Source organism: Boleophthalmus pectinirostris, unplaced genomic scaffold, assembly GCF_026225935.1.
Source record: "Boleophthalmus pectinirostris isolate CB_2022bp ecotype Guang Dong unplaced genomic scaffold, ASM2622593v1 HiC_scaffold_4, whole genome shotgun sequence".
Lineage (NCBI taxonomy): Eukaryota > Metazoa > Chordata > Actinopteri > Gobiiformes > Gobiidae > Boleophthalmus > Boleophthalmus pectinirostris.
Genome location: NW_026571353.1, coordinates 27384531 through 27405559, shown reverse-complemented (window position 1 = coordinate 27405559; position 21029 = coordinate 27384531). Strand labels below are relative to the sequence as shown.

Sequence of the window (21029 nt, the reverse complement as noted above, 5' to 3'; positions counted from 1 at the left end):
TCGCTGTGTTCCGCTCTACTGCGCATGCCTAATCGTACAGACGGCAGTGGTCACTTCGCTCCGTCCTGGCCGCGATGTGATTTAGGAGCACCAAAAAGTCAAGAGGTAAAAAAATAAATAAATAAAAAAGGGGGGAGTGCTAGCCTATGACAATGCTCTGGCAACGTGGTGGCGTGGCGACCAAAGGATACGACTCCTTACCGAATTAAAATTGTGGGATAAACTGAAGAATGTCCGGGCCGTCCAATGCAGAAGCTGAAGGAGCAGTCTCCAAAGTTAAAGTGAAAAAGGAGATCAAGACAATCGTGGAAAATCTGGAAAACATCTTGGGAGACCTGAAGGATGTCGCCAAAGAGCTCAAAGAGGTATGTGACATTCTTCTATAGGAAAAAAAAACTGTAGCCTTTGTGCATGTGTGGTGATTTCTATAGGGTGTAATTGAAGATGCTCTTTGGACTGGGCTGAAGGCTGCACGCTCAACTCTCAAGGGCCTGGGAAAAGGCTGTGACAGCACGTACACAGATCACACTATATAGCGTACATATTATCCTATAGGACATAAATGCACAACCCATGGCTCACAGGATTCTCGGCGTGTCTCCATTGGTTTCTAAAAAAGCGAGCAACTTGAACTGTTTTCACTGGATAGTAATTAGGCTTACCGTGCTAAAACATCTTTATTAATTACTTTTCTCCATGGAGATGTTATTGCTTTGCCTGGAATGTTCCATGGCATGACACTAAGCATAATCACGGATGTTTCTGCTGCTCAAAAATACAAAAAATATTTTTTCTCCACAGATCTGAGCTGTAACGTAGAGTAGTGCTGTAACCTGCTTGTCTCCCTTGTAATAAATACTACTGTAGAATGTTCTTGTCCAAGCAATAATATTTCCAAGGAGACAAGTAGGGTCCGCTACCTACTTTTCTCCATGGAGATGTTACTGCTTTGCCTGGGATGCTCCATGATCGTATGACCTTAAACATTCTTCAACATCCTTCTGAGAATAAGGGCGACTCTCCACAGATCTGAACTGTAACGTAGCTTAGTGCTGTAAATTCTAGCGCTTGTCTCCCTCACGATAGATATTCACACACACACATTGTCACACACACACATTCACACACACTAGTCCAGGGGTGTCACAACATTCAAATTCACACAGAGAGCACAAAAGTAAAAACTGGAGCTAAGTCGTGAGCCAAACTAAATATTTACTGAAAAATTTCAAACAACATCTGCAAGTTTCCTCTTCTTTCGAGATATGTAATGTTAAACCTTTTTTTTTAACTAAAATAAATGTTTAATAATAGTTTTGCTTAAACATTGAATCCAGAACAAGCATAATTTAAAATAATAATACAATTTTAAATTTGGCCCCAGGCCTGAGTTTGACATGTCTGTTCTAGTCCAAGCAATAACATTTCTACGGAGACAAGTAGATGGCGAACCCTCCACTAGAAATGTTACGCAATGCATTCACTGGTAAAATGGGGGTTACAATGAGAAAAAATGTTGGAAACCACTGCTCTAGGCCAAGCCCAGTCAGTGGTCGCATGTACTCCTCAAGTTAATTTATATTATTTAGATTGCATTATTCATTCATGCTGACTGTAGGCCAAGCTGCACCATCAGCCCTCCAACCACCACCTATGACTTGCTCAAACATCACATTAATACAGGCAAAGTGGGTGAAGAGTCTTGCCCAAGGACACAATGACAGCATGTTGTAGTTGGAGCGGAGATCAAACCGCTGACCTTTGTGTTGGTGGGCGAACGTTGTATCACTAGTCACTATTTTTATCCCACTACCTGCATGACCTTAATATGAAAAACAGACATTCAAGACAGTGAATATGTTAAATGTATAGCATAAATAAGTTATTTTCTTCATAATCGCGACAAATAATTTAGTAAAATATCCGCAAAAAACACTCTTTGCGATACACTGATATATCTGCTCGTGATATTGATTCTGTAATACCAAAATTACTATTACTTTTCTTTTTTATTGCATACATACATACAAATTATAAACATACATACAAGAAAACAAACAGAATACACAAAGAGTACATGAAATAGGGGTAATTAAATGATTCACCTTGATAATTTAAGTTCTTTATAAATAGATAACATGTGCGTTCATGTTCTAAAATTTTATGTTATCATTTCAGATAAAGGGCAGAGGTCTGTGTAACTCTCCATTTTTCAAAGAAATATTACAAATTTATGATGCATAAATGTAGGGATTGACTGACTACAGAATACTTGTCATATTAATCTTTCAGCGCGAAGTCCGTCCTTTCAGCTGACAGCAATCATGTCTTTGGGGTTGAATAATGGCACCACTTTTTGAAGACTGAGAGAGAAGAGATTGGACTTTGTGCCAGTTTTCGTTTCATTTGGCTCAATAATTGCAGAAATATTAACTACAAACCAGGACAAGCTGACAACAAATCTGTAATCTGACAGTCTGATTTTTAACCTGTCCTCCAGATCCATTTTAAACTGTAAGGATTTTGTTGTGAAGCCATTTGAACACAACCTTTTTGCCTACATTCACAAATTGCAGTGGATTATCAACATTCCCTGGGGGTGTGATGTTAACTGTAGGCACTGCTCTGTCTGAGGCTTTGCTAGACTTTAATCTGAGTTTTATTTCAACACAACCTGACCAGAAAGTACTGAATTAGTTGGAACTACAACAGGTGAGCTGATTTTTACTGCCAAACAAGACTCTCTTAAACAATATTACAATTAAAAAGGCTAGTGTGAGTTTCATTTAGTCACGGTCAATTTTTTGTTGAAAATTAAACATGCAGGCTCCTGAAAATGTGTAGTTTAAATCTTTTTTGACAGTGTTTGCTTGCGTGTGCATTGTGCCTCCATGGTAACCCCATAGATTTACATGTACAACACCCCCAGCATGACGTCTCTGCAAAGTACCCACCTTTGCTAAACCCCTGGAAGCCATAGGCTACTTCAGCAAGCTGCGTAATGTCTCTGATTATTATCTCCCCTGTGAAAGACAGTTGGTGTGGCGGAAGCTCAGCGCAGAGTGACAGGACATGGTGATCCCAGCCTCACTCACTTTAATGAGAGGAAATTTAATCAACATTAATATTTCATGGACAAGTTGTTTAAACCAGGAGAGAGGTTTTGCATGGCGTTTCATCACCAAAACACTGACAGACAGCTGTTTGTTGCCTATTACCCCCAGCTAAACAGCCAGGACCTGAAGTTGTCTGTCAAACTCACTTCTTAGTAGTGTTGTCAAAAGTACTCAAAACAACTCGATAGTAAAATGAGCAGATTCAGATTCAAGATGTATTGTCAGCGTATCGAAACTACATGACATTTTTGGGGGTCAGTATTTATCATGGGTGCTTTTTTTAGACTAAGACTAACTTTATTGATCCACAAGGGAAATTATTTGGACACAGTAGCTCACACATCACAATATATATCACAAAATATAAATGGTAATAATAAATTCTATATAAGTAGCAAAAAAGATAGCAAGAGAGAGGTGTCAAATAAGACACAATTATGCAAATGTATATGTACAAGTAAAAATAAAATAGAAAGATATGACTTCTATGACTCATTATAGATACAGACTAACTACTTAAAGGTGCACAGTGTCACTTTTCTGGTGAAGAGGCTCCGTGGAGATGTTGTTACTTTGTCCAGAAGGCTCCACAGTACTGCATTAAACATATGTAAGTGACACTACCCAGCCAAGTTGTCAGATCTGTGGAGAGACGTCCATGCTCATGTTTTTAAGCAATAAAAACACCTGTAATTGAATAAATGCAAGAAAGATTCTCCTGTGGAACATTTCAGGCAAAGCAATAACATCACTATGAAAAAGTTACCAACAAAGTTACACAATACACCTTTAAGATGCATTTTGTTGCATTTTGTTATTTATCTATTGCAGCTTATATTTTTTTAACAATAGTGTGCATTTAGGGGATAATTCTGCTTTATGGTTTGGTTTCCATATTATCCTTTATCATCTATATTTACTTCAGCAAGATATCAGACAAAAAATGAACCTTTCCTGAATATCTTTAGAATAAACTTGAGCTTTATCAGAGTAAGTACAAGAGCACACAGACTAGTATACGCCCATGGACCACTATGGAATTTACCTGGACGACTGAGGGATTACACAGATATAAGGCCACATGGTAATATAAAAGAAAGTACTATAATTTAATAATTAAAATCACATTCTATTGTCTAAAGAAAGAGTTTTTTTTGCTTGTTTTTTATCATCATGGTATCTGATTGTGTACTGAGTCTGTTCCTTAGTATCAAAATCTACAGTGTTTCTTTGGGTTCTGTACACCTTCCTGCTTGTATTTCTCGCAGCCATTTGTATCGAATTATTAAGCGCTTCCCTGTCTCATTCTTTTATGGGTACTCTTGTTAATCCCACTTTGAAAGCCTTGTAAAGTCCTTGTAAGTCTGTCTGTGATTAAGGTTGGGTGAGGCTCTGTTTTGTAAAAGTAATATAGTGTAATTGCAATTATGCTTTTAATATTGCAGTTGTGATTAGACTTGTCATTTAGGGTTGAAAGTGTATTTGACAGATTTTTATGATTCTCTAATTTAGACTTAATTTAGCGGGATAATATAAATTATAGTTCTACACAAATCAAGAAGCAATTTGCGAAGAAAAGTAGAAAAATGTGGTGAAAATTACAGGAAGTGGAGAGTTCTGAATACGCTGATGATATCATGTTAGGGACAATTGTAAAAGTTTGGCATAATTTACACAACAAACTTTTTTTTCTGATACTTTACATATTAATTCAACAAAATAAAGGTGTTTTCTTCTATTTGTATTTGTCAGATAATCATTTATGTGAACATTAGAGGAGTTTTTTAAGTGACAGTAAAGGAATTCCCTAGTGTCATGTCATGATTTCCAACCAGAAAGCAAAATTTTAAACCTAAAAAATACTAAAATTGGGAAACAAATGTGAATGTTTTTTGCATTCCAGGCAAAGGAATGACAGAACCCCAACCAAAAAGTTACATAGTGCACATTTAAGTAACAAAATTGAGTACTTCTTCCACTACTGTGCAAAACTAGTGCAAGAAGAATCACACACATTTCAGAACTTGTTTGTAGAAATCTAAACTACACGGTTAGCCAAAGGGGTCTTTTAGAGAAAATAGGAGCAGGACTATTTTGTTGTTTGCAGAGGATTTCATTATCACCTAAATATTTGCAGCCTTTTTGTGATATACTAACTGCAACATTACAAATTACGCATTTCGATTGTGTAGACCTGTGTTCCCTGCATGTGTATTTTTGGTCACGATCACAGAAAAAGTTAGATAACAATTAGAAAAAGATGCTTCACTCCTTCTGCACTCCTTAAAGGTGCACTGTGTAACTTTTCTGGTCTGTCACCTTCTTTTCTCCATGGAGATGACATTACTTTGTTCAGAATGTATAGCATTAAACATCTATTCAGCATTTATTTCATTACAGTTTTTTGAATTAAAGCAATACCTTATTCTTACTAGGGGTTGCTTACTGGGGTTGCCTCTACACAGATCTGACCTGTAACTTGACCTGGTGACATTTCCATGGAGATAGACATAAACTTAGACTTAGACTTAGACAAACTTTATTAATCCACAAGGGAAATCATTTGGACATTTGGAGTAGCTCACACATCACAATAAATATAATACTAAAGAGAAAAAATATAAATGGTAATAAGACATAATTGTGTAAATGTATATGTACAAGTCAAAATAAAATACAAAAATAAGTAAAATATAAAATCTCAGCTATATGCAAGAAGTCATAGGAAGAGAGTGCAACAATTATACACACATACAAACACACATCACATTAATACTGGTGGGTGAAATGTCTTGCCCAAGGACTAGTAAGGTTGTGTTGACCTGTAAACATCAGAAGTGAACTGCAGCCAGGAGGTGACTTTGACGATTTGTGAGGCAAGCCAACGTTTCGTGTTTCAAAAAGGATATACAAGTTGAATAGTTTTTATTTAAGTTAGTTTTGATTTATTTTAAAATAGCTCAGAATACTTCCCATGCCCAAAGCAAAGATGGCCAAACAGAACAAAAGCCTGTGCATTTGCTTTCCCAAATTTGTGGTGTCATGTCGTTTTATTGTAGTTTGCATGTTTTGTAACTATGTGTTAAAGTGCTGCTTCTTGACCAGGACTCCCTGAAAAAGAGGTTTTTAATCTCAGTGGGATTTTTTTCCTGGTTAAAGGTGCTCTATGTAACTTTTTGGTTAGGGGTCCACCACCTACTTGTTTTTATGGATATGTCATTGCTCTGGCTGGAATGACATTAAACAGTGCTTTATAGCTCAAAAATACCTAGAAAAACTGACATTTTGACTGAGTATGGTTCTCTCCACAGATCTGACCTCTAAATTGGTCTGGTGTGGCTTAAGAATGGTTCAACATTATACTGTGATACATTCCAGGAGAGAAAATCTACATGGAGAAAAGTTTGACAGTCCTCCAACAAAAAAGTTACATAGGTCACCTTCAAAAAATATTAAAAATATAAAAGGATGCAGGACCGGACCAACTAACAACAAACTAACCTTATCAAAACAAAACAGGACCACCAGCTCAAACACAAAAGGCAAACTGCAGTTTACTAGGCCTGTAAGCTGCAACAATATATTTTTCTTTGTAATAGTGGGGAGATTTTAGCCATTTTTATGTAATAACATAAGATTTGAGCTGTAGAGAGCTGTTGAATAAATAACTGCTGTGACTAATAATCAGTTCATTCTGTCATTTACAGGTTGGAGCTTAAGATGTGTGTAAACATGTGTTTTCAGTGTATTTTCTTTTAGGATGCCTTTATGACATCTGGCAAAGGGACTAATAATGCAAATTAGCTCTTATCAGCTAACTCAGGCACATTTACATTGTTTTGATGTTGATTAATGTGCATTGTCCCTTTTCAAATAAATAAATAAATAATAAAATCCCTGTCATCCAGGTAGAATCCTAGCCAGGCGGGCGCAACCTAGTGCCTCCTCTCAATTTCATTTCTCTCCAGTGACTAGGTCAGGAATCAGATTACACTAAATGGCTTGCAAGAACCCCTGAAGTGTGAATCCGCCACCAGCTAATCAGCAAACAGCCATACATTCTGTGTTGGCGACAATTCTCAAGATTGAGGATTCAAAGCCGGAACCAAGAGAATGTTTGGTGAATTTTATCAAGGGGAAAAGTCGTTATTGTCCTTCTTCCTACGAGATTTGGGAAAAGCCCCATTAGCGGTGCATTACATACGTCACAACCAAATAGCAGCGACTGGTTAAATACGAAAAAAGTACCTGCATAATATTGAGCTAATGAATCCTAATGCTGCGAGGTCAAATGGGTTCCACAAAGTGAAACTGGCTGGTGAATCAGACTAGTAGAATCCATGGCAAAAGGAGAATTTCGATTTATCAACTGGAGAAAAGTTTATTTAGGTCTAGTATGTTTGCAGCTCATCCAAGCTGCTTCTTCATTTCTGGTCAAAATGCTGGGGGACACTGTCTATTATCTGCCTGCAGGAAGGAGCTAACTTCAATTAAAGTACTCTGAAACTAACACACTTTTTTACAGTTTTTGTTAGTTATCTAAAACTGTAAACTGTAAAGAAGTAGGTGTGATAGGCTGCGTTCAGACTGCAGCCTGAAGTGACCCAAATCCGATTTTTTGGCCCCTTTTCAGAGTAGTTTCAGTGTAGTTAGCTCCTCCCTTCAGGACGATAACAGACAGTGTCCACCAGTGTTTTGACCAGAACTGAAGAAGCAAACTGAATCTCTCCTTTTGCCATGGTTGCAACTTAGGCATTTTAATGATACTGTAAATTTTAAAATGGTTTCCTCTGATTATCCTGCTTTGTGAGAGTGGCAAAAAGTATTTTTAGTATTATTATCATTTATTACAGTATTTCACAACATGTCATGCTTCAAATTTTGTTTATGTGACAGGCCTACAGCTAACAGTCAGAGTGCAGCTTACGCCAGCCACACCACAAAACAAGCATAAATAATACTAATACGTTAGGATAGTGTGCAGAAAGGGGATCCAGCAACAACAGATGGTCATTGCCGACTGAGGAGAGTGTTAAAAGTACGCAATGTTATTTTTCTTCTTGTCTCCATAGTGATGTTACTGCTTTGCCAGTATTTATCTAATTTCATGGACACAAGCAGGTAACACCACGACAGTTACAGGTCACATCTGTGGAGGGACGATCCAGCTCATAGTAAGAGATGACATGTTTTTCCAGGTATTTTTGAGTAATTAATGAAATAATGTCATACTGTGGAACGTTTTAGCCAAAGCAATAACAGTCCTACATAGCCACAGCCCTCTACCAGAAAAATTACATAATGAACATTTAAAACTGGACCAACTAGTAAAGCTTGGAGGAGCTTGAGAAGGGTGACCCGAATTTCAAAATAAAAAACTGGGATGTCTCCAGTTTGTGATGGTTGGTGTTAATAAAACTGTGAAATGAGTGCGTAATTAAGAAAAACTGTTCTGCACTAATGTTCTGAACTAATGTGAGTCAGTATAGTCACATTTTCTTTGTGTTTTGGTCATTTTTAAGCAGCATTTTCTGGATTTGACCTAAACAAATAACAGATTCTGTCTCTCTTTACTGTTGTCATGGATCAGATTGGTCAAAAATAAGGACACCTGGGACATTTCTTGTATAAAACTGGGACAAATCACTGGTTGTGGATAAATCTGCTGGGACAGGGGACACAGAGCTCAAAACTGGGACTGTCCTGGGGAAATAGGGATGTCTGGTCACCCTACGTTTGAGAACCTGTATTCTGCTTACACACTGTGACAGAATAATCAAACTCATTTTTATTTTTTTCTTTCACCTAAATATAGAGCACTTGCCTTACTTCTCTCCCTGAGCCCCATGCTCCCACCTTGACTGTCATTAGCTTAGTATTCTGTTTACAAACTGGAACCACACACTGCGTGTTACTTAGCCCACTGTGCTAAACACCACACACTAACATGACAGCTCATAATAAACCCTACTGCCTCGGCTTGATGCATTATTGATGGGCAGTTGACGCAGCAGTGTGTCGTTCCACTCAAGTCCAGTCGAGGAAATCTGTCTTCAGTTTGCACAGCAGCACACAGCATCTGAGATTAAAGGGAAAAAAAGCATTTTGGATAATAAAGACCAAAAAAAAGTTTACATGTTTTTTGATGTGTCATGTAGTTTTGTAGCCAGGCTGATGCCACCTAGTGCCTCCACTCAATTTAATTTCTCTCCAGTGACTAGGTCAGGGATCGGAATACCCTAGACGGTTTGCAAGAACCCCAGAAGTTGTAGATTGTGCACCGGCTAATCAGCGAAGAGCTGTGAAACTATGACTGGGTCCCTTTTTGTAGTACAGCACAACAGTAAACAAGCGGTCAACAGCGGTCGAGATGGATGTAGAGGAAGCCATACATTTTTGCAACGATTCCCAAGATCGACGATTTAAAGCAAAGACAATGTTTGGTGAAATTTATCAAGGGGAAAGACATTATTGCCCTTCTTCCTACAAGATTTGGTGCATTACATACATCAAGACCAAATATCAGCAATTGGTTAAATAAAAAAAGTCCCCCCCTACCACTGAGCGAACAAATCGGCTGATGAATAAGGCTAGTAGTTTTGTGCGATCAATTGAATTTAAGTTCAAGATCGAGATAGAGTTGTGGCCATTTGTAATCATTATTCATATCTAATCCATTTACTCACCTGAAGTTGTATTTGGAGTGATTTGTGCATGTTTGAGCAAATTGCTTATTTTTAAGACGTCATATCAACTCAATATTTTCACCATCACTGTAATACGCCCACTGCTCTGTACTTACCTCATTCTCTAAATGCATTTTCTTAATCAGTTATACACAAATGAAAAAAAAAATGCTGCTCACTAGCATGATCTGACCTCACAGCATTAAAATTCCTTTGTAGGTGGGTACTTTTTTTTTTAACCAATCGCTGCTGTTTGGTCGTGATGTATGTAATGTGATGTATGCACCAAATCCCGTAGGAAGAAGGGCAATGACGTCTTTCCCCTTGAAAAAATTCACCAAACATTCTCTTTGTTCTGGCTTTAACCCTCTCCAGGCAGGCGTTGCAGATTTGCAACAGCTAAATGCCAATTACCTACTTACTCCACATCCATATTTTATGAGCTTTTTTAACTCAGGGGCCTTTTCTCCCATCCGTGCTGATAAACGTGGACGATGCAGACTGTGCAAGAATGGCTACACGCAAATGGCCTGCCAGAAGTGCAAAAAACTACTTTTTTTTTTTACAAAGGATAAAAAAGTCAGGATTGTATATTTGTTACGACCCAGCTCGTTTGGGTAAGGGAAGTAACAAAATTAAAACCAAGATGTAAAATTGAATAAATTAAATAATGTTTAATTAACAGGAATGTAAGGGTAAATTAACAAAACACTAAAAATATACAGAAAACAACCTAAACTAAGAAACAGAACAACAGAATAAACAGAGTTTTGTGCCAGAAAAGGGGTCACGCAGGCTTACAAAAAACAAGTGGTAAAACTTAGAGACACACACTAAACTAAAACACAAGTTCCCCAAATTAAACCACATAAACCCACAAACAGAATCGAGTGACCAAATCAAAAAAGGCACAAAACAGAACTAAACTAAACTACACAAACACAAAACTAAAATGGCATACTGGCCACCAAGGCCAGCAGCCCCGAACAGGTGCTGGTAATCTCAGGGGGCAGTGGCTGCAGGTGAGGTGGGCGTTGACCTGCCCCACCAATCACGGACCAGGGCTCCTGCAGCAGGAATTAGGAGAACTTGGCAAAAATCACACAAATTGGAACTAAGGCCTGGGGCCGTAACAATATTACTACCCAATATTATAATTTTCCCCAAATATCAGATTTTTCCTGATACTAAAAATGTATTTGAGCCTGCGAGGGTTAAATCCTCGATCTAAAAAATTGTTGCCAACACAGAATGTATGTTTTCCTGTACATCCATCTCGACGACTTTGTTTACTGTTGTGCTGTACCACAAAAGGGACCCAGACAGGCGCTTGAGTTTGACGTCATGGCTTCAGAGTTCTTCGCTGATTGGCCAGTGTGTGGTCTACAACTTCTGGGGTTCTTGCAAACCGTCTAATGTATTCCGATTCCTGACCTAGTTGCTTGTAGTTCAGTTAAATTGAATGGAGGCACTAAGTGGCGCCAGCCTGGCTAATGAGCTATTCATCCGAACTCCTTGTTGTGATGACGTTGACTGCGACGTCAGCTCCCATTGGGCACCGCAGTTTTCTAGCGTAAAAGTCAGCAGACCTGTTTCTTTTATTAAGTTGTTTTAGATGGGTTTTATAGATAGCAGACACGTGCACAATAGGTCTTCTTTAATGGTGAGGTCTACAGTTAGTAAAAGCATGTGGTTTTGAGCAGAGAGAGAGAACATGAAGTATTTATTTCTGTGAAATGGCAATGATTAAAAGTCTGTATTGTTAATGTTAAGGCTTTTTTTCTTAAGCTGCATTATGCAAAATTTCCACAACAAGGGTCATCTGCTTGTCTTCATGGAGAATGTTACACAATAGAAAAAATATCTCCCAGCTCTTGTCTCTGTTTTGGGCATTGGTTTCATGACATCGGTTCAACAGATATCCTGGTTTGGCTTTCAATTAGATGTAATACAACAATTTACAGGCTGATTTTAGCCAAGAGCATCTCATAATTAAATTTTTGAACTTTTATTTATATGAAGGGGTTCAGTAGTGATGACACAGTTGGATCTCTTGTGTAATAAGTTAACTGTGTTTTATGTGGAGAGTGTTGTTTGTGGAGAATCACAGACTAGGCTTCAGTGCTGGACCTCGGGGCTGTTACTATCACAGCATGTGTCTGGGCCTAGCGCTCTTTGAAATATGGTTGTCACTTGTAGCTTACGTGCAGGTCCTGATCTAAACTTGGCTCCAGCATAGAGTCGGACCAGATGCTTGGCACGGTCTGTGGAACTGCCTGGCCCACAGCGAGCCCTCCGCACTGCCCGATTACCTCCCTGAGTGTAGTTATCATTTAAAAAGGCACCACTCAAAAACGCATCAATCTTAATTTGAACCTCATTTACACCTCTTGTATTGAACTGAGTGGGCCAGCCAAGAAATTAACATGTACTCTGCTTTAAAGTGCCTATATTACTACAATGCATAATGTTGTTTCCTCATCAAAACCATACCTGGAGTTGTGTTTTGTTTCATTCACAAATGTTTAACACAGAAATCCTGCATATTTAGGCTGAGTTCTTCTCTCAAACAGAGAACACTGTTCCACCTTGTGATGTTATGTGGTAATACAGGAAGTGCTCCACTGTGTTTTTAGACTCCTTACACCTTCACTAGAATGATTTGGATTATTTGCAGCTCAGGAATTACGAATCTGATGAACTAAAGGTGAAACATAGCTGTCAACTTGAAAAGTGCAGGTTATAAAACACAAATGTGTGAATGAAACAAAACAGGTATGTGCAGGTATGTTTTTGACATGGCTACAACATTATAACATGGGTGTAAAATCCCTCAGTTGTCCAGGTAGAATCCATGGCAAAAGGAGAAATTCAATTTGTTAACTGTACAAAAGTTTATTTGGTCAAATTAGTTTCGCAGCTCATCCAAGCTGCTTCTTCAGTCGGTCAAAATGCTGGTGGACACTTCCTTCTATCTGCCTGAAGGGAGGAGCTAACTACAATGAAACTACTCTGAAACTAACACGTCTACCTGTTTATTGTTTCTTTTAGTAAGTTAGGCCTGTTGAACTGCACTGAGTGTTGGGTCACATTAGCATAATCATTCAGGGCCATAATCAGTGCTTTCACATTTCTGGAACTGGCTTGGCTATTCCTGTTGTTCTTTTTGTTTAGACCTAATAAACATTTGTCCACTTGACAAATTGAATTTCTCCTTTTCCCATTATAACATGGCCTGAAGCTCACAAGAATCCATGTCGTGTACTACTGGATCTTTAAGTAGAATGAGTGGTCCAACAGGCACTTAAAACAACAAAGAATAGGACATAAAAAAACTGAGGCACAATTACAACAATATTAGATACAGTCACTTGAGCATTTACACAGTTGTAGACAAGAAGAATGTACCTCAGTGATAAAGAGACTACAAGAGTTGTGTAATTCAATCTTGCTTTTCATGCTCCCTCTCCATGTTAAGTCCCTCATCTCTCATTCATCCTTTCACATTTACAAATGTATTTCGAACTCACAGATGATCGTCGTGAGCTGAATGTAGCAAGTGGCAGCATTACTAATTCACAAAATGAACATAAGTACTTTGTCCTTGTTATTATTATTTTATGAGCTTTGCCAGCCGGGTGCATTAACTTTCCTCTGCAGTTATCCACTCCAAAGGTTATCTGCACTGTATTTGATCTGTGATTCTTTAAAGGTCCTGTATTATGTAAAATTGATTCTTGTGAGCTTTTAGTAATGTTAGAAATGTCATTGCCTTCTCAAAAACATACCTGGAATTGTGTTTTGTTTCACAGCATTATAACATAGATTAGATATTAAATATATAATGTAATATGGACCCTTTACACTTTACTTTTACGTATTCACATATAATCAGTAGCACAGCACTTCTGAGTTGTGAATCAAAGCAGCATTACATAGTATTTTTCTGGTACTGTGTCCGCTCTCATGGAGATGTGCCTGCTTTGCTTGGAATGTTCCAGTGTATAGATTTAAATGCTGTTTCAATCGTACTATCTACTGTTCCTTGAAATTTTAGTGTGAACTAGGTAAATCTACTAGCCTGATTCATCAACCTGTTTCACTTTGTGGAAACCGTCTGACCTCGTAGCATTAGGATTTGTTCGCTCGATGGTAGACGGGTACTTTTTTTTTTAACCAATCACTGCTATTTGGTTGTGACAGTTGTTATGCACCAAATCCGCAGGAACAAGGGCGATAACGTCTTTTCCCTTGATAAAATTCATTGTTTCTGGCTTTAAATCCTCGATCTCAGGAATCTTTGCCAACACAGAATGTATGGCTTCGTCTACATTCATCTCGACCGCTTTGTTTACTGTTGTGCTGTACCACAAAAAGGACCCAGACAGGCGCTCGAGTTTGACGTCATGTCTTCACAGCTCTTCGCTGATTGACCTGGTGTGTGGTCTACAACTTCCGGGGTTCATGCAAACCGTCTAGTGTATTCCGATTCCTGACCTAGTCACTGGAGAGAAATTAAATTGAGCAAAGACACTAGGTGGCGCCAGCCTGGCTATAAATCTGCAGCTTTCTGGTCAAAAATGCCTAGAAGTTTGGCCTGCCTTCAGTGACCTCTGCAATTTACAGTAGTATTAGTCCCACTTTAAGTCCACCAGACCACCTGCACTGAGACCTGTTTTGTCTTTCATTACTGGTGGTTCAGTAGAACGCTCTGTCTGTATTGTTAATATTATTGTCTTGTGTCTTCTTTCCTGTAAAATAACAAGACTCTATCCAAGGTACACCTCATGGGATCAAACTCAGCCTCTCCAGAATCACCACTATATTTCATAAAACAAAATCTAGGCTTACTCTCTTTTAATAATGTCTGTCTTGTATTTATTGTATTGCATTTTACAAGCCCCACTGTTGTCATTACTCATTCACTTCACTCTTGGTGCTGGTAAGACGCTGCTGCTGTCACGGATTTCATTCTCAATTTTGATCGTAAAGAAAATACTTGATACTTGATATTGATTTCAGTACCACAATGATGAATACAAAACACTTTAGTAAGCAAGAGTATAGACTTCACTTTCCACACAGACTTTCTTCAGCTCTGCAATGTTGTTTGGCAGGAGAGTAGCTCAGTTGGTAGAGTACTCTGATCTGAAAGTTGGCAGTTCGAAGCCCACTCTAAACCAGAGCTATAATGTTACGAGTACTTAAGAATACAAGTAGCAGGGGTGGGACCAAGTTGTTGTTTTGCATGTCTCAAGTCTTTGACCTCAAGTCCGAGTCAAGTCCCAAGTCAAAGACAGGCAAGTCCAAGTCGAGTCTCGAATCACTGGCTCATAAGTCCAAGTCAAGTCCAAGTTGTCTGCATTGAGCTTCAAGTTATTTCAAGTCTTTAAACCAAAGTACCAAATAGATAATAGATTTTTGTAGTTTATATAATTTTTAAACTAAATTGTACTTAAAAAGTCTTGGTATATATGTATAAGAATATTTATATAAAAGTTGTAGAAATGTTAATTTGTCCTTTTTAAATGCTTAAGAATGAGTAAGATAAGAGTGCAAATTATTATGGTCAAAACGGAATTTAATTTATCAACGAGTCTAAGCATCGAATCTTCTCAAGTCACAGGGTTCAAGTCCGAAGTCACTGATCTTCAAGTCCAAGTTGAGTCCCAAGTCTTTGTCTATTTTATCAAGTCAAGTGTCAAGTCCTAAAAATAGTGACTCAAGTCACGACTTGCAAGTCCCCACCTCTGACAAGAAGTTTAAGTTTTACTTTTGCTTCACTACATTTGAGAATAGTCACTATTGTGTATAAATAATGAAACAGTATTAGGAGGCTGTTTCTTTGTAGGGATGGGCAATATATCAGTACCAGTATCGGTATCGCTCAATATTTTTTTCTCTTTTATGCGAACATGTAACTGATTATTTTATATCACGAAAATACATTTTGTTACATGTTTGTCACATTATATTTACAAAGTGAAAAGTTTATTTGTGATTGTTACTTTAACTGAAGATAAATTTCTGGGCCATGCTATGGATTTTAAATGTGAAATATTGGTATTGGCAAATATCTGTTATCACCACAACAGCAAGCCATTTACTGCATATCAGTATCTGTTCAAAAAAAAAAAAAAATTTATTTATATTTCCTATTGCTATTTCTTTGGCTTTTTTTTTTTTTTTTTTTTTTGTAACTAACGAGAGTATATTTCTTTAGCACATTTTGCACTTGCACAAAAAGATGAATCCTCAATCCCTAGATACTCTTTCCTATTGTGAAATTGACTGATTGAATTATAAGACTGTTGCCTTGGCTCAATTACTCGCTCACTACTTAACTATGTGAGATTGCAATTTTTCACTTGGCTTAAAGCTTTTAGGGTGGTGTATTTTTAGACGCTCATTCATTCCCTCTGGGCACCTGTGCATGACTGCCTGTCCTTTGTCTCCCGCAACAGTAAACATCAAGAATACGTTGCCAGAGACAAGTTTTTTCCTCCTTGCTGGTATATTTGGATTCTTCTCTTGCTGCTGGTGCATCGGATCATTGCAGTATATCACTGGGAATGTGCCCTGGCTGAGCACATAAATCGGATCTGACATTTCCTCTTTCTCTCGCGTGGCTGTCAAAGCGATATCTTAATCCCTCGTCTCATAAATCGGCCTCAAAATCAACAATAATCTAAGATATATAAAGTTTTCTGTACTGCTTAATCGAAGGTTGTATATTATGCTTAATTGACTTGACCTTAAAGCTCCACCATGTTACTTTTTAGGTGAAAAAATATGTTTGTATTGCCCTCAAAAGTTTTGAAAAACATGTGTCCTTACTGTGATCTTGCATCTCCACAAAACCACCTCCTGCTTGTCTCCAGATCAGATCAGATCTAATCTCCATGGTGATGTTCTTTCAGCTATAATATTCCACAAATTATGGTCTTAATGAAAATGTATTTATTTTTCTCTCAAAGCACAGTAACTTAATACAAATTTGATCAAATTTTGTTATGCATCTTATTTATTCTACAAATAACAACAGAACAGCTTTGTAAGAATAAAATTTCAAACATTATGAGACATCCTGGGTCTACATCAGTCAGTAAATAATCTCATTACATCAAGTTAAAACTAGCAATGAGAAATTCAGTTCTGTCAACTGGACTAAAGTTTTTGATTGAAGATGTTTCGCAGCTCATCTAAGCTGCTTCCTCAGTTCGGATCCAACCTGGACGACTGAGCGATTACACAAACATCAAGAAAAAGGCCCAACCAGGATCAGAGCCGATATTCAATACTAGTATCATATCGGTGCATCCCTATTAATGAATAGGTTGCTCTACTGATATTTTTAGGTCCATATGTAGGACTAACATTGATTATTTTACCTAAATTGTGTCATAAAATTACATTTTATTTACTACAAACTCTCCCATAATTCTTTTTTTTTTATCACAAACCTTTAAGAGAGCTGTGCAGTCACATTTTCAGCAGATATCTCTTCACACTTAAGTTTTAAAATAAACTTTTGTGCATATTTTTAGGCAACAGTTCGACTAAAACAAAAGATCAGCCTGTCCTGGATATTAATAGCCGATAGCCGATATGCTAAAAAGTCCAAATATCAGTGTATCTCTAGTTTCCACTACATTTTCTGCACATTTTTACTGTATCCTGTCATTGATTTATGGTGTTCGTGTGTGTCTCTAATACGCTGTCATATATTCTCTCTTCTCTTGCCTGAGTCTTGCTGACCTCAGCTGCCATAAACTGACATGTCTTTTCTCTTCTCTAGGTTGTTCATGAGATTGACACTCTGACCGGGGACCTACAACTGGAGGAGGACGGACTGACGGACAGCTCCAAGACGGATACGCTCAACTCCAGCTCTAGTTCTACCACCACGACCACCACCGCCTCCAGTTTGGAAAAGATGAAACTATTCCCCGAGGATTGCATTTTTAAACTGACTTCGCCGATAACTCCTGTTGCCATGAATCCATCGACTGTGTTAACGGTTTTGAAAAAGGCGCACCCACCCTTACCTCCGCCCAGACTGACTCCATCACGGGCCGAGGAGCATAACACCAAAAATCTGCCTCAACCCACTTTGATTTTATCAGGGAATTTGACGAAATCCAACGGTTCTGTTTTGCGTAATGGAGGAATTTTTACATCCAAATCTAATCGCGATGTGTTCTCTTCTACGCCTTGTTTCATTTCAGGAGATAGCGGGATTTCGGAAGCAGGGCTGGTCCCGACATTACCAAGACCTATGCCTTTGTTGAGACACGAAAAGAGCAAATGTCCAAAAGCGAAGCAAAGAGAATCACGTGAGCGGGTACGGTTCAGCGAAAAAGTTCAGTATCACGGCTACTGTCCTGATTGCGATCTCCAATACGACGTAGACGAAACTGAGCTACATTTGCAAACAGATCTGAATGATTTGAGACTCAGCCCTATCCACTGCTGCACTTCTTCGTCACCTCCTCCTCATCCTCACCCTCTCCCCATGCTAGAAAATGGCTGTCTCCCACTTAGCCATAGCTTTCCTCCAACTACGAACGCTCCCTTACCTCAAAAACCCCAAAAAACAATTCTACGAAAATCAACAACTACTACAGTTTGACGCCGGACCATGATTTTATGTCCAACTGAAGCATTCCTGAATCATTCATCAGTGTTTTCTACTAAATGACGTGATTATCCAAACAGGAAAAATGGTTTGGGAGATATTTGATGTCAATAGAAGAAGAAAAGGAAAGCGTTGCCATGGGCGCAGAGATGCACAAGCGCAGATGACAAACCAGCGGTGAGTAGCTACATTTATACAGCCAAGCACAATCAGATAACTAAAGTAATCAGATAACGCAATAATTAGATCTGATTTTTCATGTGTGCACAAAAGAAACTGGATCAAAAACACCCGGTGACATTTGATAGTGATTTTTTCCCCCATGTATTTGAGCAAAATGTGTCTTACCCAAGTACAGATATATAAGCAGCTCTTGAGGTCAAAATAAGTAAGCTGTGTATTGCATCTTAATTATAAAGCGTTTAACAGTCCGATAATCAGGAAGTGTTCACTTAGCATGCTAGTTTTTGTTCAGAAGTTACCATGGTGACACAATGCACGCATTATCAAAGACTGCTAAAAAGTTTTAAGATAATCTAAAATAGGGATGGGCCATTTGATTAACTTTTTTTAATCGTCTGGAGAATTAACAGTCGATTTTCGTTTAATTATTAACGTTTTTATATTAAAATAATCTTTACTATTACTAATCTGCATAAATAAGCTTAACTTTACAACATATAAACCATAACCAGTATAGAGCCACATCAGCCCGTTTGACATTATTATGTGTTTAATGCAGCTTTGCCACATTTGTTTACATTTTATAGAAATAAAACTTAAAACCGCTGATAAAAACAGCTTTTTCCTTGTGCACTGATGCGGTTCAGCTTCTGTTAGACTAAAGGACACGACTCAGTGGAATATACAGTATGAGTTCTTTCTGTGACAAAGGGATATTTATGATGATGATGGTGAGTCTGTTCTGTGTGTGTCATGTTGGAGTTGGTTCATGTTTTCAGAGATCAGACGTGTGCAGGCTTGGCGCAGCTCTCATTTCACTCACTTTATTTATCTTGGGCACTTTAATTTGGCTAAAGTTGTGATGAAAATACTGAAAAGTGTTTGTCTTTTGGACGCACGCGCACTCAACTTTACGTTGCAGTAACCGTGATATTGTGTAAACATGCACCATGACGAAACCGGGATACTCAAAAAACCCGATCATACCTGGGACACTGATGTGCATGTAAACACACTCAGTGAGTGGTACAGTGACCTCCAAGGAGGTTTGCCAGAGCCAAAACATGGAACTGTGAGGTTGCAACTCCAGTCTTTGTACTGTCAGACGCAGCCTTGTCTCCGTACAGCAACCTACATTTGGTTTGTTGATTAAAAATGAATGTGATCAATGAAATTCTTAATGATCACTTAACGATTAGTTGACTAATCATGCCCATCCCTAGTCTAAAAAGTCAATAAAAATACAAAATCAAATTAAACAACACCTTTTCAAGAGCCTTTAATCAATACAAGCATTCATTGTTCTGTTTAGATGTTTGATTTTCAACAAAAATGGTGAGAGTGACTATCCGAAAAACTGTTATGCTGTTATGCTAATGTTATCTAGCTTGTGACTGTAATTTTACGTCAGAGACTTGTTCAAGAGGACAAATTAGCTCACTTGTTGCTAAATCTGTTCTTTCTTGTCAGATTGTGTTAAAATAAAGCTCAGATTTAAGTCTAACTTGAGTGACAGAGCTTCAGACAGAGCATGCCTACAGTTAGCATCATACCCCAAGGAAATGTTGGCAAACTCAGCTGCAAAGTATCAATAATTGCAGTTCAAAATTGCTTATAGTGGTTTTAAAATGTTTTGTAGCCTGTGTGTGTGCGTTTGGAGGAGTTGGAGGTTGAATGGGGAAACGCTATGAGAGCAGATATTGCATAACCGTCTTTACATGAGCTTCACATCTGTTTGTTTATGTGTATTTATATTTCAGTCTGAAGGCGCGCGCTGTGATGTTTGCCGGGGATGAGCAATGAGTGGAAAATGCTTTAGACTAGACTCTTAAAGGCTAAGTCCTGACAGAAGCTCAAGAAGTTAATTGCGCAGTGCCTCTTGACTTTTTAACCTGAAACTTGCGCCTGGCTACAAATAATCAGAGTCAATGACAGAAACAGGGCTGGACAAATAAAATTTTAAGGGGGGACTTTTTTTTTTTTTCTCAGCTTATACACATTAATTTGGAAATAAATAATACAGAAATAAGTTTTTAACATTTAATTCAAATTTAATTCTATTCAAATTGCATCCATAGACCTCCAAAGTTTTCTCAAAATGCATTTTCCCCTCACAGGGACATAAGCATCACCCCTTAAACTAGGAATTACATACACCAAACTTTCCAATCTTCTACTTAAGATTTTGGCGAAATGTAAAGAAGATTTTTTTTTTAAATATCTGGATCCAAACCTGTTTTGTTAAAGTTTTACCCCCCAAAAAACAAGGTGAAATTTCTTGTGAGATCTAGTTTACTTAAATACTAAATAGGAAAAACATTTTTAGTATTTAAAATGTCAGCAAAAAGAAGCAAGAAATTTGACCTGGCTCTTTTCATGTCAGATACTAATCACTTTTAAAATCAG

At 38.0% G+C, this 21029-nt stretch overlaps 1 protein-coding gene across 1 annotated transcript; it reads left to right on the top strand.

Annotated features, from left to right (window-relative positions):
• Window positions 1-230: 230 nt before the first annotated feature.
• Window positions 231-18542, top strand: prr16 (proline rich 16). The gene is made up of 2 exons (XM_020932375.2): window positions 231-365; window positions 17601-18542. The coding sequence occupies exons 1-2, from the start codon at window positions 231-233 to the stop codon at window positions 18432-18434; spliced, it is 969 nt and encodes a 322-aa protein (XP_020788034.1). The 3' UTR covers window positions 18435-18542.
• Window positions 18543-21029: the final 2487 nt, after the last annotated feature.

Coding starts and splice junctions, on each gene's coding strand:
- prr16 (XM_020932375.2), top strand. CDS start 231: ATGTCCGGGCCGTCCAATGCAGAAGCTGAAGGAGCAGTCTCCAAAGTT. Junction 366..17,600: donor TCGCCAAAGAGCTCAAAGAG/GTATGTGACATT, acceptor TCTCTTCTCTAG/GTTGTTCATGAGATTGACAC.